Source organism: Lemur catta, chromosome 7 (genome assembly GCF_020740605.2).
Source record: "Lemur catta isolate mLemCat1 chromosome 7, mLemCat1.pri, whole genome shotgun sequence".
Lineage (NCBI taxonomy): Eukaryota > Metazoa > Chordata > Mammalia > Primates > Lemuridae > Lemur > Lemur catta.
In genome coordinates this window covers 36,221,662-36,234,260 of record NC_059134.1, presented here as the reverse complement: position 1 = coordinate 36,234,260, position 12,599 = coordinate 36,221,662, and the positions used below count along the sequence as shown (strand labels likewise).

At 36.7% G+C, this 12,599-nt stretch overlaps 1 protein-coding gene across 1 annotated transcript in view; it reads left to right on the top strand.

The window, feature by feature from the left end:
- Positions 1 to 12,599, top strand: part of ARHGAP42 (Rho GTPase activating protein 42) — a 277,047-nt gene that overhangs the window by 193,248 nt on the left and 71,200 nt on the right. The window contains exon 6 of the mRNA XM_045556881.1: positions 5,575 to 5,685. Coding sequence (XP_045412837.1) covers positions 5,575 to 5,685 — 111 coding nt within the window. The remainder of the gene's footprint in view (positions 1 to 5,574; positions 5,686 to 12,599) is intronic.

Here is a 12,599-nt window from a genome sequence, read left to right as displayed (position 1 = left end):
AGGACGTGAAAGGCATTGATCAAAGAGGAAATATAAACTGTAATAAATTTTGTTCAGTGCAAACTGACAAGGTGTCATTTTCAATTTGTTAAAAGATATAATATCTGTTGTTAGTGAAGGTATAGGACATGGGGCATACTTTTGTTCTGGTGGGAGCATAAATTACCTTAAGAATGACTGAATCTTTTTGACATATTTCAACAAACCTGAAACATATTAACATAGTTGAGATGGTTTCTTTTGGTTGGAATGTCCCCCAAAGGAATTATTAGAGGTAAGTATAAAAATTATATAAATATTGTTTAAATATTGATCCAAGAGTTATTCACAGTGCAAAAATTTAGAAACAACTGAAATGGCACAAAAAAATAATTGGGCTAAATAAGCAAAAATACTTTGACCAAAAAATGAAATGTGATCTGGCTGTCAGAAGTTTTATCTGGAAAATCATTTAAAGACATCGGGAGATATTCATTAGCTTAAGCAGGAAAAAAACAATTTAAACCGGAATATACAGTATTATCACAGGTTTATTTTAAAGTAAGTTTGGGCTGGGCGTGGTGGCTCAGGCCTATAATCCCAGCACTTTGGGAGGCCGAGGCAGGAGGATTGCTTGAGCACAGGAGTTTAAGGAGGCATCATAGCGAGTTCCTATTTCTACCAAAATAAATTTTAAAAGTTACCTGGTTTGGTGGTGCATGCCTATAGTTTCAGCTACTCAGGAGGCTGAGGCAGGAGGATTGCTTGAGTCCAGGAGTTGAAGGCTACTGTGAGCTATGATGATGCCACTGCATCCCAGCCTGGGCAACAGAGCAAGAACCCATCTCAGATAGATACACAGATAGTGTTACACATCAAAATATTATCAGTGGGATTACACTTTTCATTTTTCTGTTATAGCAATGAATAATGAATAAACTTACAATAATGAATATTTATTACATTTATAATTAAAAGAAAAGGCAAAAGGGGAAAATGAATTCCTTTTAGAAATCCAGATTTTGGTTTTCCACCTATCACTAAATACTCTTTCAACAGGTTCTTCTTACCCTTACCTCCTAAATGATACAAATCTTTTAGGTTCAGTTCTTATACTTCTATTTTTATCCTTCAATTTATGACCCTGAAATCTCTTCTACTTTCATATTATCTATACATCCCAGATCATGATCTTGTCACGTCTGACACTTTGCACTGCCCTCTGACTGCTTACCAAGGCTTTAGATTACCACTTCCTAGTGACATGTGAAATCTTCCACATCACCATCTTTTCTTAAATTTTCTGCTGCTTCTCATTTGTTCATCTTTTAATGCTGGTATTATTTCTTGTACCGAATTTGTCTTTGACTTTTCCCTTGCTTCTCATACCCACATCTTTCAACTTCTCTTTCCTGCTGGGGTACACCAGGCACCTTTACCGTTTTCAAATAAGAGATCTCTATATTCTCATGCACCCAGTCCCAACTTTTGATCAGTGTATTTTGCACTGTCCTCATGTTAGTTTTCTTGAAATGTTGCCCCTTAAGTTTTTGCACTGTCTGTAGGATGAAGTCTACACTCATTCTATCTTTTCTGCCTTAACTTTCATTGTTGTTTCAAACAAAACCTTTAGTCACAAACCTTTTGATCTACCTAAATATAACTTCACTTTTCCTGACTCCATTCCCTAGCTCAAACTATTCTCGTGTTATCTCCTTCCCATTCTTCAGAGTTCAGCTACAGTCTTTTCTCCTCTGGGAATGATTAAACAAATACCACCTAAGGCCTTTCCCCCTATTTTGAATTGAGATAGTTTATTGTAGTTAGGGAGGAATTTATTTTAGATTTCTGCAAACCATATCATTTTCTTATGAAATTAATTTGGTTTCATCCTTTACAGTTCTTTTTGCCATGTAAGCAATAGTTTACATCTGTTGTTCTAGTGTAATTATTACTAGTGCTCATGTTAAGTTTTAAAATTGTCCTAGTCTGGCCAGGCGCGGTGGCTCACACCTGTAATCCTAGCACTCTGGGAGGCTGAGGCCGGCGGATCATTTGAGCTCAGGAGTTCGAAATCAGCCTGAGCAAGAGCAAGACCCTGTCTCTACTAAAAAAAATAAAGAAAGAAAGAAATTAGCTGGACAACTAAGAATATATAGAAAAAATTAGCTGGGCATGGTGGCGCATGCCTGTAGTCCCAGCTATTCGGGAGGCTGAGGCAGTAGGATCGCTTAAGCCCAGGAGTTTGAGGTTGCTGTGAGCTAAGCTGACGCCATGGCACTCTAGCCAGGGTAACAGAGTGGGACTCTGCCTCAAAATATAAATAAATAAATAAATAAATAAATAAATAAATAAAGTAAAATTGTCCTAGTCTGAATGATAAATCTTATAATTACCCCACTTATCCAGTACAGCATATAGCATCCGTTGTTATTGGGTTTATAAGCAAGTGTTTGCTAATGAGCCACATACTATGAGCTTATATACTAAAGGGATTTATTTTAGGTCAAAGACTGCCTTTCCAAATCTTATACTGAAAAGTAATTAAGCTGTCATATTCCTTAAGTACTGTATACTCTGCATGACCTTTCAAAGCAGCTTTGGTATATCAAATTTCAGTTGTCTATGTTGGAGGTGATGAAACATCTATAACTGGCAAATGGCAAGGGTCATTATCTGCCTTTTATCCTTTCCTTACTCCCGTTGCCTTTCTGGAAGGGGGTGGGTGGGATGAGATTATGCATGACAAATAAGTTTCTGAAGAAATGACTTAGTATTTTTGTGTCTGGGTCCCCAAGACCACCCCAGGTTTGGTGATTTGCTAGGAGAACTCATAGGATTCAGCACAAAGTCATGCTCATGATTTATTACAGTGAAAGGATACAAAGAAAAATCACCCAAGTGGAAGGGTGCATGAGACAAAGTCTGGGAGAAACTAGGTGCGACCTTCTAAGAGTCCTCTCCCAATGGAGACACACAGGCTGTGCTTAATTTCTCCAGCAATGAGTTGTGGCAACACATGTGAAATGTTATCTACCACGGAAACTCATTAGAGACTCAGTGCCCAGGGTTTTATTGGAGGCTGGTCACATAGGCACCCTTTGCCTGCCATGCACCCAAATTCCAGACTCCCAGAAGGAAAAGAGGTGTTTGCATAAACCGTATTGTTTATACAAACAGTTGAGGCATAGTAAGCCATGTCTTATCAGTTCAAGTGATGGGAACCCTCCCTAAAATCACATTCCCAGACACCAGGCAAGGGCCAACCTTGTAAGCAGACCTTTCAAAAGATAGCACTCAGGCGTGCTGCGCTCTTTTCTGCATACCTCTGTTCACCAGAAAAAAAAAAAAAAAAGACATTTTAGACTCTAAAGGTCTCAACATTCTAGTTTGTTCCCATGGGCTAGGCAGCAAAATCAATGACATTATCTTTTACAATAAATAAAATTTTCAAAATAACTTGTGGAAAAAAATGTTGCCTCTGAAAGTGAAAATGTTCTCGCATCCCTTACACCTAGTAGTGTACTGACCTTGCTCAGGACAGCCTGTTTCTGCATCTCTTTCCAACTCCCACATTCAGTGGTGTTGCGTTTGTGGTTTGAAACCGGCCATTTGGGGAATATTTGCACCACAGAAACCAGCAGATACTGCAAATCAGATGTTTCTCCCCAGACAGCCAGTTGTTAAACATTTACTAACATACCACCACCCATCCCTCATTACTACAACTTAATTCAAATTCAGTCTTATACACAGAGTGTTCCCCTAAGCGGTGATAAGAGAAAAATAAGATTTATGTGGAATATTGATTTTTTTTTTGTTGTTATAAGTACCTATTATAGATAATAGGTACCAACAACAGCATTTGGGAGCTGAGAAGTTTTTGGTTCAAATCTCCTACCTGATTTATATATTCTTCACATATATTAGTTTAAAAATGTGAAATACTCAACTTTAAAAAATGCCCATTGAGTTACCGATAATATTGGGTTACTTGTAATTATATGAATAAATGTATAACAAATATATATAATTATAACTGACCTTTGAACAATGCAGGGGTTAGCAGTGCTGAACCCCTGTGTGGTCGGAAATTTGAGTACAACTTTTGACTCCCCCAGAATTTAACTATTAATAGCCTACTGTTGACCAGAAGCTATACTAATAATATAAACAGTCCATTAACACATAATATGTATGTTATATGTACTGTAGTCTTACAATAAAGTAAGCTAGAGAAAAGAAAATGTTATTAAGAAAATCATAAGGAAGAGAAAATATAGTTACCATTCATTAAGTGGAAGTGAATCATCATAAAGGTCTTCACCTTTGGCTTCACATTGAGTAGGCTGAGGAAAAGGAGGAGGAAGAAGAAGGGTTGGCCTTGCTGTGCTGAGGGTGGCAGAGGCTGAAGAAAATCTGTGTACAGGTGGACCTGCACAGTTCAAACCCATGTTGTTCAAGGGTCAACTGTATTTTTAAAGAGGTTCTAAATGTAGTCTTAAGATGCCATGATGTTCAAACCAACAAACCGAATTTTACCTTTTTATTATTTTTAGATTTTATGTGTGAAATTAACATTATAAATGGCTTCAAAGCAATTTTTATTCCCAAATTGTTGTGGATGGATACTTAGTACTCCAGAGAGCCCCTTCTTTTCATCTGCTTTTAGTCATCTCAGCTGGCAGTGAGGAGTTTCATACTGGTCAAGAAAAGTAAATCATGTCTCTCAGCTTTTCCACAGTCACTTTTAAAGAGTGTATCTGAGAGGGATAGTGGGTGGAGAAGAGGGAAGAGAGGCAAAGTCTAAATAGAAATGAAATTATCTCAGTAACGCTCTCCCACACTTTATCAATAAAACCTTATTGCAATCAGATAGAATAAATGTGCATGGTATTGATGGAGCATGATTCATCAGGTTAGAACCACTGAATTTTTTTCTTTCTTTTTTTTTTTTTTTTTTTTTGGCTCTCCTACTGGTATTATCTTTCTAAGAGCTTACCTAATGATGTGGCTTTCTTGTTTAATATTCTCAGATGCTCCTACCTCAATTAAAATCCAAATTTGTTATGCAGCACCCAAGATCTTTTATAGTATGATGCCATCATTATTTCTCCCTCCTCTCCTCCATGTATTTCCTCTGCCTCCAAATGTTGTCAATGTCTCTTCACTTTTCCATAAGAATGGCCCCTGCCTTTTCTGTATTTTTGACAGTTCACTGTCACATGGTTCATCTTAAGATTTAATCAACTCAAACATCTTCTCTGAGAATTTAGTCTCTCCTGCTGTGATCACCTGGATTTTCATTTATATTTATATACCCCTTTTGTAATATATATATTTTACAGTTAGTGTTGAATGCTTACAGTGTGTGTGTGTGTGTGTGTGTGTGTGTGTGTGTGTGTGTATGTATCGCTCAGTCCATACACTATAAGCTATTGTGGGCGAGGTCTGTAATAAGTGCTACATTAAGAGTTTTTGTAGGAGTTAATTTTTAATAAAGATTTTAGAGTAGGACAGGAATTGAGTCCCTCTCTGCATAGAACCATTGATAATCGCTCTCTGTGTCATCCTTTGCCGTTTTTCACTCTTTAGGCAGATACACAAATTGACCGAGAACACCAAAACTTCTATGAAGCATCGTTAGAATATGTCTTTAAAATTCAAGAGGTTCAAGAAAAAAAGAAGTTTGAATTTGTTGAACCGGTAAGTTTTCATTTTCTTGTAAAATAGTAGGCCCAAAACAATCTAAGAAAAAAAAATTAATACTTTTTCTGTTGAAAATTATGATTTATAGAAAAAGAAGAGTAGAGGAGGGAGGAATAGGTAGAGCACAGGGACCTTTGGGGACAGTGAACTATTCTGTATGATAGTGTAGTAGTGGATGAATGTTATACATTTGTCACAACCCACGGGATGTGTAGTACAAATGCTGAATCCTAATGTAAACTATGAATTCAGTTACTAATAATGTGTCAGTACTGGCTCATCGACTGTAACAAATGTACCACGGAAATGCAAGACATAATAGTGAGGAAACTATGTGTGGGGGAGTGCAGTGTGGGAGCAGGTGGGCCAGGGGCCATATGGGAACTCTCTGTCCTTTCCACTCAGGTTTTTGGTAAACCCAAAACTGCTCTAAAAAATAATGCATATTACATAAAAAAAAGATAAAGAGATATAGATATCTGAACATGAATGAATATACCTCATCAGTAAAGTGACCCATTTATCAAACCTTTAGGTGGAGGGAGAAAACTTAAGGCTGTTATTTTTTCCTTTGTTCCACACTCCCCCTTTTTACAGGCCTAGGATCTGCCTGACTTTCCTATGAAGTCATTTATTTTCCTAACTCAGTGTAAAAACTAATGGATATCCTAATGTAAACTGCATTACAGAAAAGAACAGGTGGCTGGTCTTTATAAGCTTACTTCATTTTTCAGCATTTTTTCCCAAGTGATACCCTAATGTGTTACAATATTGCCTGAATAGGCATCCTCATAAGGGGGCATCTATAATGGATAAAAGTAAGCTCTAGAGTCAAGGTAATCTTTGGTTATATGTATTGCTCAATTCCCATGAGATGAGAGGACAGGGTTAATAAATGCATAAGTAATCAAATATTTAATTTAAGCCATTCTTTTCTTCCTATGTTAAACTTATTTGTAATAAACAATAAAATGCTCTGTTCTTGTAATGGAGGTGATGGGGGAAGGGAAGATAACATTTTAAAATATATTTGACATAAATCGTTTTCTAATGGAAACCCACTAGTCATGCCCTAAAGATAATGAGAAACTGAGACAGAGAAGAGGTGGGGGACAATTATTGGTCCCTATCTGGCTTCCAGGACCTCTGCTTTGCTCCCCTTCCTCCATCTGGAGCCACCTGATTCTGTCCTGTACAGCGGGCACTTGCTAAGTTTGTAAGACCAACCCTTCAGCTAGAAGGATGAAGAAACTGGTGGCCACAGCTCAGGCCCAGGGATTTAACTTTTACCTTTTATTTGGGATAACAGATTGAAGTGCAAGTTCTGTTTGCCAAACAGCTAAGTCCTTAAATCCCTTAGAATGAATTGGTAACCCCTTATGTCATAGACCCTTTGAGGATCTGATTAAATTTTGTGTGACCCAGGGGACCTTCTGAAGCTTCTCTGGGGTTCATGGACAACCACCCAGCCTAACAACCCCTCTTCTAGGAAGATGGCCACTATTTAGAATTCCTGCTCCCTTTCTCATTGACTAGGTCCTACCCCAGAATCCCACTGTGGTTTTTGAAGCCTCACGTTTTGCGTGCAAACGTCTTCCCTAGTGCCTGCCTCCTGGGATTTTTGAATGTTAGCTCTTCTGAACACTAAACTGTCAGAGACCCCATTAATTCTGACAGTTTTCTGTATATTTCTTTCTTACGTGTTCCCATTTCCTTCTCACACCTGGAATGATCCTTTTGCATCTGTATACCTTTCTCTGGAGAGTGATATGGAGGTAGCCTGTTTCCCTGTCTAAGTCTCTTTTATAGCCCATCCTGTCTGGGAACAGTGAACTAGAACATTCTGTAAGATGACATCAGACATATAGACAGAGAAGACTGTAAAATTGCTTGCTCACAGGTGGCAGAAGGAATGACAAGAATTTATGAATTCCTTTGAAAATACATGTAGAAGTGGAAGCTATCCTTCAGCTGAAATGTGTTCACTTCCTTTTCTCTGCCTTCGTCCCAAACCTTGATGTTCTGATAAGTCTTCTGTCGAGCGTGCCTTTCTTATGACACCACAGTCAAAATCAATGTGAAATTTGTCCTTCTTCCAGAATATTTTCCTGGCTGCTGTGTTTTTCCTATTAGAATGTCTGGCCAAACCAAATAGCACTGTCAGTTTAGTCTCGTCCTCATTTCTAGCCTGAAAGTCTCACCTATGGAGTTGTACTTCATTTCTATTTCAATGATGAGAAGAATAGAAATGGGATCAATGAAATAGAGCATGTATGTTGACCTTGAGGTTATGCATTTGTAAATTAATTTGGGGGAAAAAAGTTTTTACATTTTCAAAAACAAAGCTCCCAGGAGCTATAAACATAAAAAGACATGAGAACACTTTAATGTCTTTGCAGTTTTAATTCTGTAGAAATCCAATTCCTGTTTGTGTTACTGTTGCATATTGCAGAAATCTAGCAGTCTATTCTAGTTTTAACTCATATTAATTTAACAAATAGGCATGAAAGTAAAGCAAGTCCCTAGGGATGGAACTCATCTCCTATAGATTGTAAGATATTAAATAGAAAATATTAATAAGGGATGGTGAGTCGCATTAAATTATATTCTTACTTTATGATATATTTGAGATAATTTTACATTATTTAATATCAAGGTCCTACTTGTCCTAAAATTTCTGTAGAATATTCAGGTGCTATTAGAAATAAATATGTCTGTATTATTATTCTAAAAATAACTAAGTCTGATACATGGAATGAAAGGGGACATTTATGTATTTTTTTATAAATAAACTACATGTTATTAGTTTAAAAGTATACTTGAAAATTTAAATTTACTTTTCTATATACTATACAATTTTAATGGCCACCTTTTTTCTAGTTTGTTGTATTTTATAAAAAAGTGATTAAGCTCACTGGTGATCTCTAGACGTGCACTATCCTGTGTGGTAGCAACCTCCCACATATGGGTAGCACATATGGGTTATTGAGCACTTGAAGTGAGGCTAATCTAGATTAAGATGTGCTTTAAATATAAAATAAACACCAAATTGCAAAGTCTTACTATGAAAACAATGTAAAATATCTCATTCTACCTCTTTCATACTGATTACAGGTTGCAATGATATTTTGGATATAATCATGTTAAATTACTCAAATTAATTTCACTTGTTTTTTAAGTTTTGTTTGTTTTAAATGTGGCTACTAGAAAAGTACACATCGACTTGCATTTGTGGCTCATGTTATGTTTTTGTTGAGCAGTGATTCTGTTGAACTACATCCTTTCAGCTTGGCCAACAAGGCACACAAGTTCAGGTCTACAATGGGGGAAAGAGATCAGAGAGGGAGAAACGTCATCTCCTGACTTTATTCCTTAGAGTGGCCTGGAATTTATGAGAATTTTGAGGGATTAGAAGAAAAAGCTGGAGAAGTACTCTGAACATGAGTAGCCTAAATAAAAAAGTAGAGGAGCCCAGGAGTATAAGAAATACTTTTTATGGTACATAAAGGTTTGTGGCTTAGAAAACTAAATATTTTTATAACTCAGCTTCTTTGTGGTTCTTTCAGCTGCAGCTTGTGTGTGTTTTGGTTGTGTCCTTTGAGAACACTTAGTTGGGACTGATGTTTTGTGAGCAACTACTACGTGCTATGTTTTCTCTGTGTTATCTCACAATAAATCCCATAGCAGCATTATTATTAGGTAATTGTTCGATGAGGAAGCTAAGTCCACAAGATTGTTAGTTGCCGGAGGCCACAAACCTAAAGTGGTGGATAATCGGGAACTCAGACCCCAAGTCTGAAGTCACAGTCAGTGTAGTACCACTTACTGCCTCAGTGGATGCTTGACTACAGAAATTAGTCCTTCCTATGCTCTGGCCAAATAAAATGAATGACCCTAAGAAATTGCATCGTGTAGGTATTTTAACTCCTTAAAATTAGAAGAAAATACTACTGTTTTGGGAAGTAGGGACAGAAAAATATAATAGTAAAGTGAGTGGGAATAAGATAGAATTTGGTGCCACATCTTTGTGCAAAACTGGCGCATATTACAAACTCTACCTCAGGTTTTCATCTGTACCCAAATCAAGGGTAAAAATATGTATTTCCCAGGATTGTGGTGGGGATCAACCAGTGCAGGTATAGCACAGACAGTACCTGGTGTACCATAAGTGTCAATAAGGTGTCAGCTGGTGTGAACTGTCACTTTTGCTGTGCTTGCATATGAATCAACATTTAGGAGCATTATGAATTAAAGCCCAATGTGCTTTTTCAAAAACTCATTTTAATTTTAGTCTAAATATATACCTAGAGCAAGTTTTGTAAGAGCATTTTCATATTATAGTAACTTTTTTAGACTTCATTTTAGTCTCTCTGTACTATGTTTAAAGTTAAGGAAAATGAAAATAAATCATTGTACGTAAACTAAAATATACTGCTTTTGATGCTCTTCCTTTGGACTGCTAAATTCAACTTTAAATTTTTTCTTGAAGAAAATTTCACCTAATTCACTAATACCTTTTAGCTTGTTATATATTGACATATACTATAAAATACTTTCCAGAGTCTCTAAATTTAAAAAGTTTAAAGAATTTTGAGACTAAATTGCTACTTGCTAAATTAAAGAAAAATAAGTCAATCAGCTAGCATATAGACCTTTACAGGTCTTGAAAGTTAAACCTTTTCGTGTTCTCTTTTTCAATAGGATTGGTTAGTTTTAATTTAGAAAATTTAATTTGTAGTAAATAAAAGTATACAACACAGTGTCCTCTTTTTTTGGAAACTCTGTAGGACTAAAGGTTAAATTTCTACCCTGCTTAAAATCTAAGTGCAATAATTCTATAAAAATGAAATAACAAAGCTCTCCTCAGTTCATATTTTAAATAAAAATAAAATCAGTAATGGTCTTTGGATTTAGTTTTAAGTACTGTTATTGAAAACCTGAAATTTGTAATGGCAGGTATAGGCTGAATAGAAGTTTGTAAAAGTGAGAAAAGTGCACGCTGTTCATTTGGCAGAAATCATTCATGTAGCTTTTGCTGGACTTTATCACCTTGCTGGCAACAGTACCTCTTAATTCCCATTGAGCTGTAAAGATAAGCTGACTGTTCTTCAATACTTCTGTTCTTGTACCACAAAAGTTTACCTCAGGCCACTTCATCTGAATTCCATCCTCTTGAATGCTTAGGAATCCATCTTTTCAGGAACTCCAGTGACGTTTTCACTGCTGAGGCAATATATGGCTGTTACTTTGTTTTATTAATTGAATCAATGCATGTATCTGTCTATTCTTTTGTTTGTCTTTCCATCCTTCTTTTATCATCTTGTTTTAAAATTGTCTCCCCAAGCCACTCTTCACTAGCCACTTGCCATCCTTGGCTCTTTTTTATCTTCAACTTTCTCATTATTTGGTTAGGTTTTTATGTTCTTTCATTTCCATGCAATTGAGTCTTCTGAACATCTATGCATTAGCCTTAAAGCAGCGGTCCCCAACCTTTTTGGCACCAGAGACCAGTTTCATGGAAGACAGTTTGTCCATGGACAGGGGTGGAGGGTGGGGATGGTTTCAGGATGATTCGAGTGTATTATGTTTATTGTGCAGTCAAACCTCTGTGCTAATGATAATCTGTACTTGCAGCTGCTCCCCAGTGCTAGCATGGTCACCTGAGCTCCACCTCAGATTGCCAGGCATTAGATTCTCATGAGGAACAATCAACCTACATCCCTCACATGTGCAGTTGATAGTAGGGTTCGCATTCCTATGAGAATCTAATGGCCCTGCTGATCTGACAGGAGGCAGAGCTTATGTCATGATGCAAACAATGGGGACTGACTGTAAATACAGATGAAGCTTCACTCACTCACCTCTTGCTGTGCACCCAGTTCCTAACAGCTCACGGACTGGTACTTGTCCGCAGCCCAGGGGTTGGGGACTGCAGCCTTAAAGCACTCTTTAGTCATTTCAAAGCTATCCTCTCATGTTTGAAGCTATCCTTTAAGATGTTTACATTTCCTTCAAGTAAGAAATTGCAAAGACTACAGATTTAACTCCTAGGCCTGACACTTTCACAGTGTGAAAATTGATGCCTTGACTTTGCCCTACTTTTCCAGTCTTCTTAGAGGTTTGTGGGGCCAAATGTAGAGGATGGAACTGTACCTTATAAGATTTTGATTTCTTATAGTGTATTATGGTGCTCTGTGTATGAGAAGTATTTATTTTTTTAAAACAACTTATAGAGATCTAATTCATATACCATACAGTTCACCCATTTAAAGTATGTAATTAAATAGTTTTAGTGTATTTACAGATATATACAACAATCACCACAATAAATTTTGGAGTGTTTTTATTGCCTCAAAAAATAAAGATCATACCCTTTAGCTATCAGTCCCTTGATAGCCCATAACCCCTAACCCTGAACAACCACTGATCTACTCTCTGTGTCTATAAATTTGCCTATTCTGGATATTCCATATAAATAGAATTATATAATACATGGTCTTTAATGTTTTCAAGGTTCATCCATGTTTAAGCATGTGTTAGTACTTCATTTCCCTTTAGGGCCAAATAAAACTTCATTGTATGGTTAGACCTCATTTTGTCCAATTATCAGTTAATCAATACCTTTTGACTATTATAAATAATATTATAAACATTCATGTACAAGTTTTTGTATAGATGTGTGTTCCCATCTCTCTTGAAGTGGAATTACTATCATTGATAACTATATGTTTAACCATTCAAGGAACTACCAGACTGTTTTCCAAAGTAACTGCACCATTTTACATTCCCACCACTAGACTTTGAGGAGTGCAATTTCTCCACATCTCCACCAACACTTTCTATCATCTCATTTTTTGACTCTAGCCATCACAGACAGCGTGAAGCTATATATAGCTGTGGTTTTGATTTAT